We start from the raw sequence: 12,924 nt of genomic DNA, 5'->3' as shown, positions 1-12,924 counted from the left end.
TTCTTGAATATCTCGATTTCCAATAATCAAAGACGCTTCCACTTCTGAGTAGCTGAGATTTTAAAGTAGTGGAGAATATTAAAAATTTAATCGCGGGCCGCATAAACTCATTACGCGGGCCGGATCTGGCTCGCGGGCCATATGTTGGCCATGCCTGACTTTGTCTGACTCGATTATTTCCTTGAGGGCTGCAGGACCAGAACTTGCTAATTCTCCCCCTCTGTCTTCATTATGAGCTGGCATTTTTCTGTAAAGAGATGTTCTTTTTAACCAGGGCTGCAGAGGTGCTGGTGTGTTCTTAGACCCTTAGTGAGGGCTGGCTTTCTTCTGGGATGCAGTGAGAGTACATGGTGTCTAGGGGTTGTGTGGGAGCATGGAGGGGCCCTGTCGGGGTCCACTGTCGGAGCTTTAAGGCCAGGAGCGGGAAGTGAGTAGGGTAGGCGCTAGGTCAGTGAGGGGACAGGACTGTGTGTGGTGTGAGCTTCCCAGGATTGGGAATCTTTGGGGGAAAAGAGCATTGACAAAGAGGAGTTTCAGGTACGACTGCCACTGTATGTCAAATCCTGTGTCTCTCTTGCACACTTGCAGTAAGGAACCCCAGCAGTTATCAGGGCTCTGGAGTCTGCAGAGGCAGTGGGAGTAGCCACCTGGTTGCCCTGGTGAGGACAAGTGGCAAAGCAGCACCCTTCGCCTCTCTTTTCCTTGAGTCACTGCTGCGGGAGAGGGACATGGAGACATATTTGGTCCCATTTGCTATTTGGGACAGAATGGCTTCTTAGAGCTTGCACAAGACACTCTAAGTGAGTCTGGAAGGCCAGTTGCTGGGGCATGGGGTGGGAGGCTCACAGTAGCGCGGACAGAAAGGGTTAAGGGCAGCACCGCCTTCCATCAAGCCCCAAGGGCAGGCCGAGCTCTGCGCCTCTTCCCTTCCAGCCCAGAGTCCCAGGGATGCGTTTCTCCAACCGAAACCACAGAGCAGTTTGCCAGCGGCCTGCACCCTGATGCCGTTATATGGCAGGTGCTCATCAAGGCTCCAACCCACCCCAAATAAGCATCCGCTCTCAGCTCTAGGGAAAAGCTGCTCCAGGCTCCTCCCCTGGAGGCGAAAGGGCACAGGAGGGGCAGGTATCTGAGGACACTCTGCCCCAAGGTTCCCCACCGCAGCGGGACGCCCGCGGCTCCAGTCTTGTCTGCTCAGGAACACATAGCCCTGCTTTGGATAACGGGCTCCCAGGTCATCTCTTCTCGCCTTTCCTGTTCCTCCTCCGCCCCCCGCGCCAGCGGCTCAGGGCAGGCTGCGCGCTCACCCCCTCCGCGGCCCTCGCTTCCCGTGTCCACTAGAGGATCAGGGAATCACCTCCCAGGGGGACTCTTCTGGCAGAAGTGTTTCGCGAGAAGCATCTTATCTCATCACAAAGAAGCTGAACCCGCGCGTGGGCAGAGCAGTCGCGGGTCGCCCCCCGCAGGTTCGCGGACTGGGCGCCTCCTTCAAGCCAGGGTCGGATCTGTTCAGACGGAAACGATCATGACCTCAAGGATAATCATTGTCGTGATAATCATCATCGGCCCAAACTCTCTCCTTCAGCGCACCCGACCCAAGGACAGCCTCAGACTTGGTTCGGACTTGTCCCCTCGGGGTCTAAGGGTCCCGGGGTCAGCGCCTGGAGCTAGCCCGATGGTCGCACGTTCTGGAGGCCGGACCTGGGCAGGGCAGAGGGCGAGCCGGCCCCACTAGCACTGCAGTAGCGCGGGGGAGCGGGGGCACGAGGGGCGCGGGGGCGGGGGCGGCGGCCGGCGGCTGAAGACCCGCAGGCCCGCGCAGTGCTGCAGAGCGCGGGGAGAGAGTAGACTGAGACCCGGCGCGAAAGGTGGGCGCGTGCGGGGGCGAAGGGAGGCAGGCGGGGTGTCCGGGGCGGGGCGGGGGCGGGGCTGGAGGCGGGGACGCGGGGCTCGGGGCCCGCCCCCGGGACGCTGGAAAAGTTTGTGTTCCGGCTTTGCGGGCAGTGGCTAGGGGAGCCTGTCCCGGGGACGCGCTACTGGGACCCAGAGCTGAATGTGATGGCAGGAGGAGCCCAAGCGAGACCTCCAGGCCCGGGTGCGACCCACTGAACACCGAGACTGCCCTGTTCCCCTGCCTGGCTTGCATCTGAGCGGAGGACCGGGCCGTAGGATGCCGGCGGCCCGAGTGCCCTTCCCGGACGAAGGTGAGGATCGCAGACTCCCTGGCGGGTGGGGGCAGCAGCTGGACCCACTTTCCTCACGGAATTCCACCCGATCCCCGGCGCGACAGTGAGCCGGGCGGGCGAGCGCACCACGACAGCATCGCCCCCTCCCACCAAGCCATCCATCCCGGTGACCCGGCCGCGACAGGGGGAGGGGGCGCTTGCCCTTCAACTATTGTACAGTCGGAGCCTCTGAGCTCAGCTGCCTTCAATTAACCTGCATTAAGGAGAAGTGGCTTTTCTTAGGGAAATCCCACCCGTCCTCTGACTTGGACAATTGAAAGGTTAGACACCTGAGGACTCGAGGAGTGTGTGACTGTGGTCACTCTCCTGGTGAAATAATTTTTAAGTGATATTTGTCACAACATTTTTCATCTTTCTTTATATTTCTCAAGCAAGGGAATCGGGCCGTCAGAATCGGGGCGAGAAGGCAGAGTCTCAGTGCAGTGATGAGGTTCCCACGGAAAACCAGAGCCCGAGGGCAGAGCCCGGAAAGGGGCTCAAGTCCTTCCCTGGCCGCGCAGGGCGCCTCGCTGGCCCACCCTTCACCGGTCTCCAAATGGTGCTCTCTAACCCTCTCTGTCTCTGTCTCTCTGTCTCTCCCTTCCTTTCTCTCTCTTTCTGGCGTCGGGCACTCCCAATGACATATTTCTTTGCGGTCTTTTTATATTTAGATGTAAAAGGAGGACTTGGAGTTAGAATTTTTTTTTTCAAAAACAGAATTTGTTTTGAGGATGAAGGAAGGATAGCAGCATGAACAGAAGACTCTTTTGGGAGATTATTTCAAAACGGAAAAGTCCACCCTGCACACAGTCCCCATCCCCGCCCACCCCTCCACCCTTCAGCCCTCCACCCCCACCCCCACCCGCAGCCCTGGACTGCCAGGATCCCAGCTGGCAGGCGTCGTGTGTAATCCCGTGCTCATACTTCATCTTTTCCGTGTTCTTTTCTCCACTGGTGCAAATTGTGCAGGTATGATTGAGAAAGATGTGATTCTTAGAAAGGGTAAGGGCGGGATTAGCTTCTGCAGGGCTATGACTATAAGGATGACCATGCCCTTTCTGGGCTGGTGGTGGTACGGGTGTGTGCGCATGCGTGTGTGATTGTGTGATTGTGTGTGTGTGTGTGTGTGTGTGTGTGTTGCTCAAGGAGTTGTGGAAGTACCTGGGTCTGTACAGTTTCTCACTTAATTGAGGCAGAGCTCCATGCCAGTACGAATAATTTTTGTGATCATAGAGGGCCCACATGTTGGTTTTCCCAGTCAGCAAATGTTTGCACTGGGCCAGCCTGCCAGTCCAGCAGCACTTGGTCACCTGACACAGGAGATTCTAAAATGCAACGCCAGCCCTAAGAGCCTCCCCTAAGATACAGACCCAGTGATTTCTCATCCAGGTTTCATCTTTGAAATGCCTCCTTCCACTTTACGTTTGTGATTTTCTTCAAGTGCATGGCTCCTCTAATGTTGTACCATGCGTGGACAGGAGAGACTCACGTTTCCCTGGAGAAGAAGCCTTACGTGTGGCCTAATAGCTTCATTTCTTTACACGCGGGGACTGGTTAAAAAACAGTGAGAATCTGAGCATGTCACAATCTTGAGACATTGGGGGTTGCCGTCATGCAGAGCCCCGTTTTGTCTGCCAGGGCCGAGGATGTGACTACTCGGGCGCTGGGCATCGTCAGGCGGCTGGCCGTGTGTGCGGGACCCGGCGTAGGGCTGTGGCCTGCAAGAGCCCATCTCCTTGTGTTTGGCTTTGGAATTCTTTTATCTATTTTGGAGTTATTTCATAGTACTCCTTTGCCATGTAGTTCCTGTTGAAGTAATTGATTGCCCTAAGAAATTTTTCCCGTAAGATTTTGGAGATAATATGATATGCTGAGTAGAATCCTATCTAGTGTCCATTAATAATACATTTCAGTTATTATTGTAGTTACAGCTATGGACATAAAGTCGCCTCTTTTGTTTTGTGTTGGGGTTGTTATTTTTGGGGAATGGGAGTTGTGTGTCTGTAAGAACCCAGGCATCAGGCTAGTCGGGTCAAATCCGTGACAAGATGGCTTGTTGGAGAATGTGGCACCCAGTGGCTCTGGTGCCTTACCAGCACAGTGAGCTGGAGCGGGTGTCCTGGTCAGAGGACGAGGCTATTTGGCCTTGGCGATGCTCCCACTCCATTTCCCTGGAGGCAGAGTTGTCCACATATTTCAGCAAAACCCCCATTCCAGGATTTTGCTAGCAGAGTAGCGAGAGGTGATTTGACTTGAAAGCCGTGTTGAGGACGCTTTTGTCCTCGTCGAGGTGAAGAGCACTTGGAGAGGCAGTCACCTCCACAGAAGCCTAATTAGCATGGTGTACTGGGCACAGGCATCCAGCCCAGTTTGGCCTTTCCGATCTGTGTCCTTAAGGACAGGGACCCCCCCCCCCAGCCTCATTTTCTTCCTGTGCACAGTCAGGAGTCAGACAGGGGGCACCAGAGTTGGTCCCCGCAAGGTCAAGTTTGATGTGTGGTCCGCAGGCCATGTCTCTGAGCAAGAACACCACTTTGGGAAAGGATGGGAGGGACCCCACTTCTCCAGAAGATGCCTCTTCTCTGCATAAGCCTTGAGCTGCCTCGAGGGGCTCTGTTCCACACACTCCCATTGGGCCATGACAACCTTGGGAGAAATGCAATCCTGTGCCCTTATTGAGAGCAAGCAGGAAAGAGAAAGTCTGAAAAGCTTGGTTGAGAAGCAAAGAGGGTGAGACTTCTCATATTAAAAGCAGTGGCCTTCCTGTGGACAACCCTGGATGCCCACAGGAGTGAGCCCTCCAATGTGAAATCCTCGCCTGGTTCATGGATAACAGTGGTTTTCTCCCCAGAAGCTCCATTCCTGGCCTAGAGCAAAGTGCAAGCGTGCAAAGCAGTGTGTGTGCACAGCCTCTGGCTGTGAACTATCCCCGAAAGCAGAGAGAGGTCGCCTAAGAAATCCAGAGGGAGGGAAATACTCATTAGCAAAGAATTTTGCTGGGACCGTGAAATGGCCAACACATTATTTCCTTTTGAAAAAGAAAAAGTCTGCTTTCCAAGAAATTTTGCCTGTTAGCAAATGCCTGGTGTTTGAATTCAGTTTAGAGAATGAACTAGTTGATTTCCCTGTGAGAAGGTGCCTTTTAGAAATACTGCATCCTGCATTCTAGAAATTTCTTTCTGTCTCACTGTGCTTTTCTGTTCGGCGTGAGAGAGAGAGACCCCAGACTTTGTGGAGATAGTTTCCTTTACTTTTTTTTCTTTTTCTTCTTTTTATAGTTTGTTTATTTTTCAAATTGACTGTGGAGAAAGTGAATTGCTAGCGTAGAAAGCACATCTGGAATCCATCAACCTGCGGTCCAGGGCTCTCCCCGCCCCTCCCTTCCCTGCGGATGGGCCTCCTTGGAATGGAGGGAAGGGGAAGGGGAGCTCCCTGGCTCAACAAGGTCTAACCTGGGGGGACACACTTCAGAACCACTTTCTAGAAGGTGCTTTATTCCTTCTCCATAAAAAGAAAAAGGGTTGGTTGGTCTGGCATGTGGAAGTCCTGGGTTTGATTCCTGGTCAGGGCACACAGGAGAAGCGCCCATATGCTTCTCCACACTTCCCATCTCCTTTCTCTGTATCTCTCTCTCTTTCCCTCCCACAGCCAAGGCTCCATTGAAGCAAAGTTGGCCTGAGCACTGAGGATGGCTCCATGGCCTCCACTTCAGGCACTAGAATGGCTCCTGTTGCAACTGAGCAATGGCCCCACATGGGCAAAGCATCGCCCCCTGGTGGGCATGCCGGGTGGATTCCAGTCGGGCGCATGTGGGAGTCTGTCTCTCTGTCTCCCCGCTTCTCACTTCAGAAAAATACAAAAAGGAAAAACAAAAGATAAAAAGAAAAAGGGTTGGTGTTGAAACATCTAGAGGTGGACGGGAAGGTCCCAGCTTCTGAGGATGAAGTGAGATCCCTTAGGAACTGTCTCCGTTGAAATCTAAGGGGAGCACAGGCATGGGTGGTACACTTCCTTTAGGTGAGATGCAGGCAGGGGAGGCGTCTGAGAGGGTCTGGGCTCTGGACTGAGCCAGGCCTGCTGGAGGGCACGGCACTCCTGAATCTGAATCTGCTGGAAGACTACTGCCAGCGAGCCTGTGTATCTATTATATTGTACCCCAGTGCTGAGGGCACACGTGCCTCAGCATTGGGCTGTAGGGGTTCAGGTGGAATTCAAGCAGTGACCAAACTTGCACAGTGTCACTCCCCCCACCAGACACTAATCTTTTGAAATGAAACAAAATGTGAACATCTGTAATGTGTAACTCTCGCCCTCTGGGGGACTTGTCCAACTCCACACAAACATTCGTGTGCAGGATGCTGACCGAGTCTAGTGGGCCTCCATGGGAACTCCCGCAATGGAGCCCAAACTAGGCACCAATACTTGTGCTGGCGGGTCAGTGGTACTGTGGACATACAGACATGTGCCCACGCATACATGGAGGAGGGCATCCAGACCACTGGAAAACCACCTGTGTCCACAAACAATATGCGATACATCTGTCCAGTGGGCACAGCCATGTCCTGCCAGCTCCTTCTGCAGGAAGTCAGCCATGGGTTACATTAGAGGGTGAGAAGCCCAGACAGTGGTCCCATTTGGGAGTGGGCAGTGGCTATAAGGGTCTCCAGGACACCTGAGGGCCCAGCCTCAGGGGTGTCAGGTTGGGGTCCCTCTCTGTGAAGTGAGACAGCAGCCCCTCACGAGATACCCTGACCAGGCATAGCAAGTCTCACAATGCATATAAAGCCAGTCTGGCCTCCAGCCAACACTTGTGTCTAGGGATGGGTCCAATTCTAATGCTGATATTCCAAAGGACGTAGGCTTTTAACTTCCAAAGACTGCTGGATGTCTTCCAGTTATGCAAAATGTGGAGACTCACATTTTCAAAAATATTCTGGAAAAAGAAAATATGCTCCTTGAGCCATGAATATTTAATTAAGGAAAATGATAAATCAAGCATTTATGGGAAAATATGTTCACCTTCAGAATGCAAGGCTTTGAGGGGTCTCTGGCCCATCTTGGGCTGTTTTTATTGTGGTTATTTTATGGCTGGTTGTTAGTTTTTATTGTGTGCTTGGTATTTATTCGCTCTGCTCAAAACCCTCCATACGAGCAGGGAAATGAAAATGACGTCAGCCCACAGAGCCCTTGGCCTGCTTGCCCTGTGCTGCTTACTCTCGGAGAAGTCCGGATGCAGCAGGTCTGCAGGGACTTGCTGCCCTTCTGTCTGGGCTTCGTGGGTCCATCAGAGGGGCCTCGGGTGTCCAGGGGAAGCCATGAAGCACACAACATGGCGTGGGTTATCAGCAGGAGGTTGAGGCACAGAAGACTGGCTTTAGACGTACCATGGTCTCAAAAAGTTTCTGGTACAGACATCTACAGGCCCTTCTTCCACGTGGGTGTGAGTCACGTGCAGTTCACACTACTCATCTGTTACCATTCTGACCTCCCTGGTGCTCACCATATATCATGATGCATCACGTTAACCATGTGTGCCATTATCAGTGTCTGGGACAGAAGCTCCCGATGGGGGAGTGGATGCTCAACAGACATTTTGAGGCAAACTGGAGGAGGTGGGGGACAGAGCAGGGGTCACCTGGACATATGAGCAGGCGGCCCTGTGTGGGGATGTGTGAAAGGTCCTCAGGCCAGCTTTGGGGTACGGAGCCACTCTCAGGGCGCTGCTTCTTATGGCTCTCGGAACTGTGCCTCTATCCCTTCCCTCGTGCTGAGCCTTTTCTAAGTACAGGACCACCTGTGGTATCATTGGTGTCCAGCAGAGTGGGGGGTGGAGTCCTCGCTCACCGTTCACAGATAAAGAATGCAAAGAGGAACAGGAATAAGGCCCACACAACGGGCAGCATGCTCTGAGCTCCAGGTGTGGTGTGAGAACTGGACAAGGCACCTCGGACACAGGGTCCGGACACTGGGAGCCGCTGCTGTCGTTTCTGCTCTTGGAAACATTCCTTGCGATTTGTTTTAAGGAATGGAATGCCAAGAAAAGTCACCAAGAGCTGGGCCAGTTCTAGAAAATGTCACAGAGCAGATAGAATTTGGCTTGGGCTTAAAGGACTGACAAGATTTAAGTAAAAATGGGGGAGGGACAAGAAGAGAAGGGGACTGGTGAGATAGCTGCCCACCAAGGTGGCCTGTCTCTGTCGCCTCTGGAAGAACCAGTGGACATCCGTTGTCCTTGATGGTCCTCAGGCCAAGTTGGGGGTGGGGAGTTCCGGGGTTGGGAGCACCCAGGCAGCCTTGCCTTGCACTCAGAGCAGCAAGGTGCCCCTGGGCCTGGGTGGGCAGCAGTCAGGGAGGCAGCCTCTGGGCTGATCAGCAATCAAGGAGGCTCAGTAACCCCTACCCCCCAGTCCTTCATTGTAATCCAGCCTCAGAACCTGCCTGCTGGTCCCTTATGAAGTTAGAAGAAGTTTCTGCCAGAGTTGGCATCCAAGCTGACCTCCCAGTCCTGCATAGCCTCAGACAACTGTTGTAGGGGGACCAGGAAAAGGTCAGGGGCAGCTTTGCGCAGAGCACAGGCATCAGCTCAGGTGCCAGGGCCCAAAGGGTTTCCAAATCAAGTAGCACCCTGAAGCTCCTGGACCCTGGGAGAAATCCCCGCAGAGAAGCAGCGGGCCACCTCTGCCCAGCCTCAGAGGACAGGGCCCCAGACTAATGAACGAAGGGGAGGGTGTGACAGCATCCGCAAGGCCCTAGGACCAGCGCCTGCGGTGCAGGAAAGCCAGTTACCATGGGCAGGGCCCTCCCCTGCAGAGCAGCTGCCCTAACTGACCCCTGGGTCCTTCCAGGGACTCAGGCCTGTCTGGCCTCCATTCATTCTGGGAATGATCTCAGTGGATACACGAGGCCTTCAGGTCACATCAACCTCCAAAATGCCAAGCCCCAAGTCACTGGAGAACGGTCCATTTGCCCTTGACTCCAATTTAGGGTTGTGACTTAAATGTCAAAAAGTACAAAAAAAAAACCCCAACAACTCACCTTTACTGATACACACAGTGGGCTGTTGTAAATTAACCTCATTTGATCTTAGACATTTAGATATTTAACTAACTTAAATGTATTGAGTTCACTGCAAGCCCTTTCAACCTCGATAGTTGATTTTGCTTCCCCTGGACATGACAGGAGGCAACAGAAAATGGGGGCAGTGTCCAGGGTCCAGTGGGGGAAGGGTTAAAATTCAGGGCTGTCCAGTGTGTGGCTCCTGGGCTCACCACCTTTCTGTCTCCCTAGTGCCCCCAAGTTGGTTGTGTCTTTCAGTTCACATCCACTGATTTCGTTTTGGGGATTTAGACAGTCACAGCTGATACTCAGGTGAGGATTACCTGATAGCATTTCTACAGGGAAGTTGTTTGAGTCTGTGCATCATTGCTACAGCAAGTGACTGACCAGGGCTCTGGACCTGAACTTCCCTCCTGAGACCGCAAACACCCAATCACTTCCTAAATCCTCCTGCATCACCAGGAACTCAGCCTGTAAGGACCCGCCGTCCATGTACTTCAGCATTTTGGTGCCTTTCTCCAGCTTTGCTGCCAGCCTGGCTCCTTGGTGGTGTTCTCCTCTCATTGGGACCACTCCCCCTTCTTTTGCAGGAGTCCAATGGCAATGCCCCAGCAGAGGTCCGACCAGTTGGTGCTGAAGCCTGAGCCGCTCTTTTTTAGACATGGACGTTCCCTGGGCGCCCTCTGGTGGTTGTAGAACAGACCAGCTGTGAATTTCTTGTGATGGCCAGGGTCCTAGCACCGCGCCCCAGCACCCCCTACCCTGGGAACGATACCCTGCACGAACATTACAACTACGTAGGCAAGCTGGCCAGCCGGCTGAGGGACGCCCCGGAGGGCAGCACCCTCACCACTGTGCTGTTCTTGGTCATCTGCAGCTTCATCGTCCTGGAGAACCTGATGGTTCTGATCGCCATCTGGAAAAACAACAAGTTTCACAACCGCATGTACTTCTTCATCGGCAATCTAGCGCTCTGCGACCTGCTGGCCGGCATCGCCTATAAGGTTAACATTCTGATGTCGGGCAAGAAGACGCTGAGCCTGTCTCCTACGGTCTGGTTCCTGCGGGAGGGCAGCATGTTTGTGGCCCTTGGGGCATCTACCTGTAGCTTGCTGGCCATTGCCATCGAACGGCACCTGACCATGATCAAAATGAGGCCCTATGATGCCAACAAGAAGCACCGAGTCTTCCTCCTGATCGGGATGTGCTGGCTCATCGCGTTCTCCCTGGGCGCCTTGCCCATTCTGGGCTGGAACTGCCTACACAACCTGCCCGACTGCTCCACCATCCTGCCCCTCTACTCCAAGAAGTACATTGCATTCTGCATCAGCATCTTCACCGCCATCCTGCTGACCATCGTGGTCCTGTACGCACGCATCTACTGCCTGGTGAAGTCCAGCAGCCGCAGGGTGGCCAGCCCCCACAACTCGGAGCGCTCCATGGCCCTGCTGCGCACCGTGGTGATCGTGGTGAGCGTGTTCATCGCCTGCTGGTCCCCGCTCTTCATCCTCTTCCTTGTCGACGTAGCCTGCAAGGTGAAGGAGTGCGCTGTGCTTTTCAAGGCCAAATGGTTCATCGTGCTGGCGGTGCTCAACTCTGCCATGAACCCCATCATCTACACTCTGGCCAGCAAAGAGATGCGCCGTGCCTTTTTCCGGCTGGTCTGCGGCTGTCTGGTCAGGGCCCAGGGTGCCCGTGCCTCGCCCATCCAGCTCGCCCTAGACCCGAGCAAGAGCAAATCCAGTGGCAGCAACAGCAGCCCCTCCCCTAAAAGCAAGGAGGACACGCCCCAGACAGTTACCTCCCCTTGCATAACCAACAAGAACAAAACCCTGCAGAATGGGGTCCTCTGCAAGTGAGTCTGGTCCCTAGCGGCAGGGGTCCTTATATCTCTGGGGGAGGGGCGGTGCCTGTCCTGGGGCCATGTGCTTATTTATTGCAGGTCTCTCCAGAGCTTTGCCAGAGCTGACTCATTCAAGACACCTGCTCTGCCAACAGCCTCCCGGGATTGGCTGGCTCTGATGGCTGGGACTCAAAGACTCGCCAACGCATTTCAGTGTAGACAGCGTTCCTTGCCCGTTTCAAGCTGCAAAGCCTTCCAAACGTACCAAGCTGCTGATGTCATCGCCACCTTGCCTTGAATCCCACTGGCTGCTCTCAGGTATTTCTGGAGAGAGAAGCTTATGGGCCTGGTTCCCAAGACATGGAGACATTGGGTAACTACATTACACTGACTGTTCCCAGCATGGAACAGTGTGTCTGTCACTTGTGTGCTGCGTTGCACAGGTGTTCTGCTTGCCTGCTATGGGCACATGCAGAACTGCAGACTTGGTGCAGTTAACAGATAACATGGCATATTCTGACCAGACTACCAGACCATCCGCTATAAGGCAATGGCTAGGAACAAGGTGGACATGCCAGGTAAAGTCTAGAATTGACCAGATTTCAGATCCTGAATGCCAAAATTCTCAAAGGTCTCATCCAAGGCTGGTCCCGGATGTGTGGGTCTGACCCTGGACAGTCCTGAGACATGCCTGGGAGCTGGACAATCTGAAGGATCCTGGCAAGAGCAGCCTTGCTCTGTGGAGGCAGGTCCCCTGAAGGACCCCTGCATATCTTCTGTCATGTGTTCCTACACAGTTTTGATGACATCCAAAACCTAATTTAGCCATGTTACAGGATTATACACAGGTTTCCCCAAATCACAGGAAAGTCAACCAAGGCCTTCCAGGAACCTATGTCCCAAACCACCTCAGAGGTGGATCAACTCTGGAGAAACAAGGACAGACTCCTGGACCGTTTCACCTTCCCAGGTTTTCAAAAGCAGCCATCTGTTTAATGGAAAATTTCTATTGAATTAGGACAGGTTTACAGGACACCACTTCGACCCTGTGTTAAGTTCACTTCTATATCAGAAAAGCACCAAGCCAGTAACCCCCATGTGGTCGCAGCAGAGGAGCGGGGGCCAGCAGCAGCCTCACAACTTCCGGAAAGCTGACCCCCACAGTCCCCATTAGAGCAGTTTAGTTGCCAGGAGAGGAAATGTGACCTGGTGGTGGGCGCCTTCTTCAAAGAAACGTAATCCTATTGTGATCTTACTTTTTGATGTAGGTGGCTCCTATTTACCACTGTTTACTTTATAAAGGGACCACACGGAGGCATTTTTGGGCATGCCCTTCCCCGTGGAGTCCGAAGTCCATGAGATGTGAGAACGTAAACTGATGACAAGACACCCACGTCTGTGGTCCTCTCTTAAGCCCATGGTTGATGGCTCGAGTTCTTTGTAAAAAACAAAAACAAAGCAAACAAACCTGCAAAAGGCTGCTTTTGGGGAAATCTCACAGGAGAACAGTCTGATGTTTTGGGGTTCAGTGAGCGTGTCACCCACATAAGGGACTGAAGAAGTCTTATCACATTAACTCTTTTGAAGAGAAATAGACTCCTGTTTCATCTGAGGCAAGTTGTTCTTATTGAGGGACATTTCCGTGGGCCCTGGGCGATGACCATGTACTGACCAAAGACTCTCCTCATTTTTATTACTAATGAGATAAATCCTGTTTGTAAGGAGATGTTCGTCGGTGGTTTGTTTTTTGTGTTTTTTTTCCATTTTTCTGAAGCTGGAAACAGGGAGAGACAGTCAGAC

The 12,924-nt window shown here is 53.3% G+C and overlaps 1 protein-coding gene across 1 annotated transcript; it reads left to right on the top strand.

Moving 5' to 3' along the window:
• Positions 1 to 1,999: 1,999 nt before the first annotated feature.
• Positions 2,000 to 12,850, top strand: S1PR3 (sphingosine-1-phosphate receptor 3). Its single transcript, XM_066257550.1, has 2 exons — positions 2,000 to 2,204; positions 9,872 to 12,850. Exon 2 carries the CDS (start codon positions 10,004 to 10,006, stop codon positions 11,138 to 11,140), a length of 1,137 nt encoding a protein of 378 aa, XP_066113647.1. The 5' UTR covers positions 2,000 to 2,204; positions 9,872 to 10,003; the 3' UTR covers positions 11,141 to 12,850.
• Positions 12,851 to 12,924: the final 74 nt, after the last annotated feature.

This window comes from Saccopteryx bilineata, chromosome 2, assembly GCF_036850765.1.
Source record: "Saccopteryx bilineata isolate mSacBil1 chromosome 2, mSacBil1_pri_phased_curated, whole genome shotgun sequence".
Classification (NCBI taxonomy): domain Eukaryota; kingdom Metazoa; phylum Chordata; class Mammalia; order Chiroptera; family Emballonuridae; genus Saccopteryx; species Saccopteryx bilineata.
Note: the sequence above shows the minus strand (reverse complement) of the source record. Positions and strands in the feature narration are given on the sequence as shown.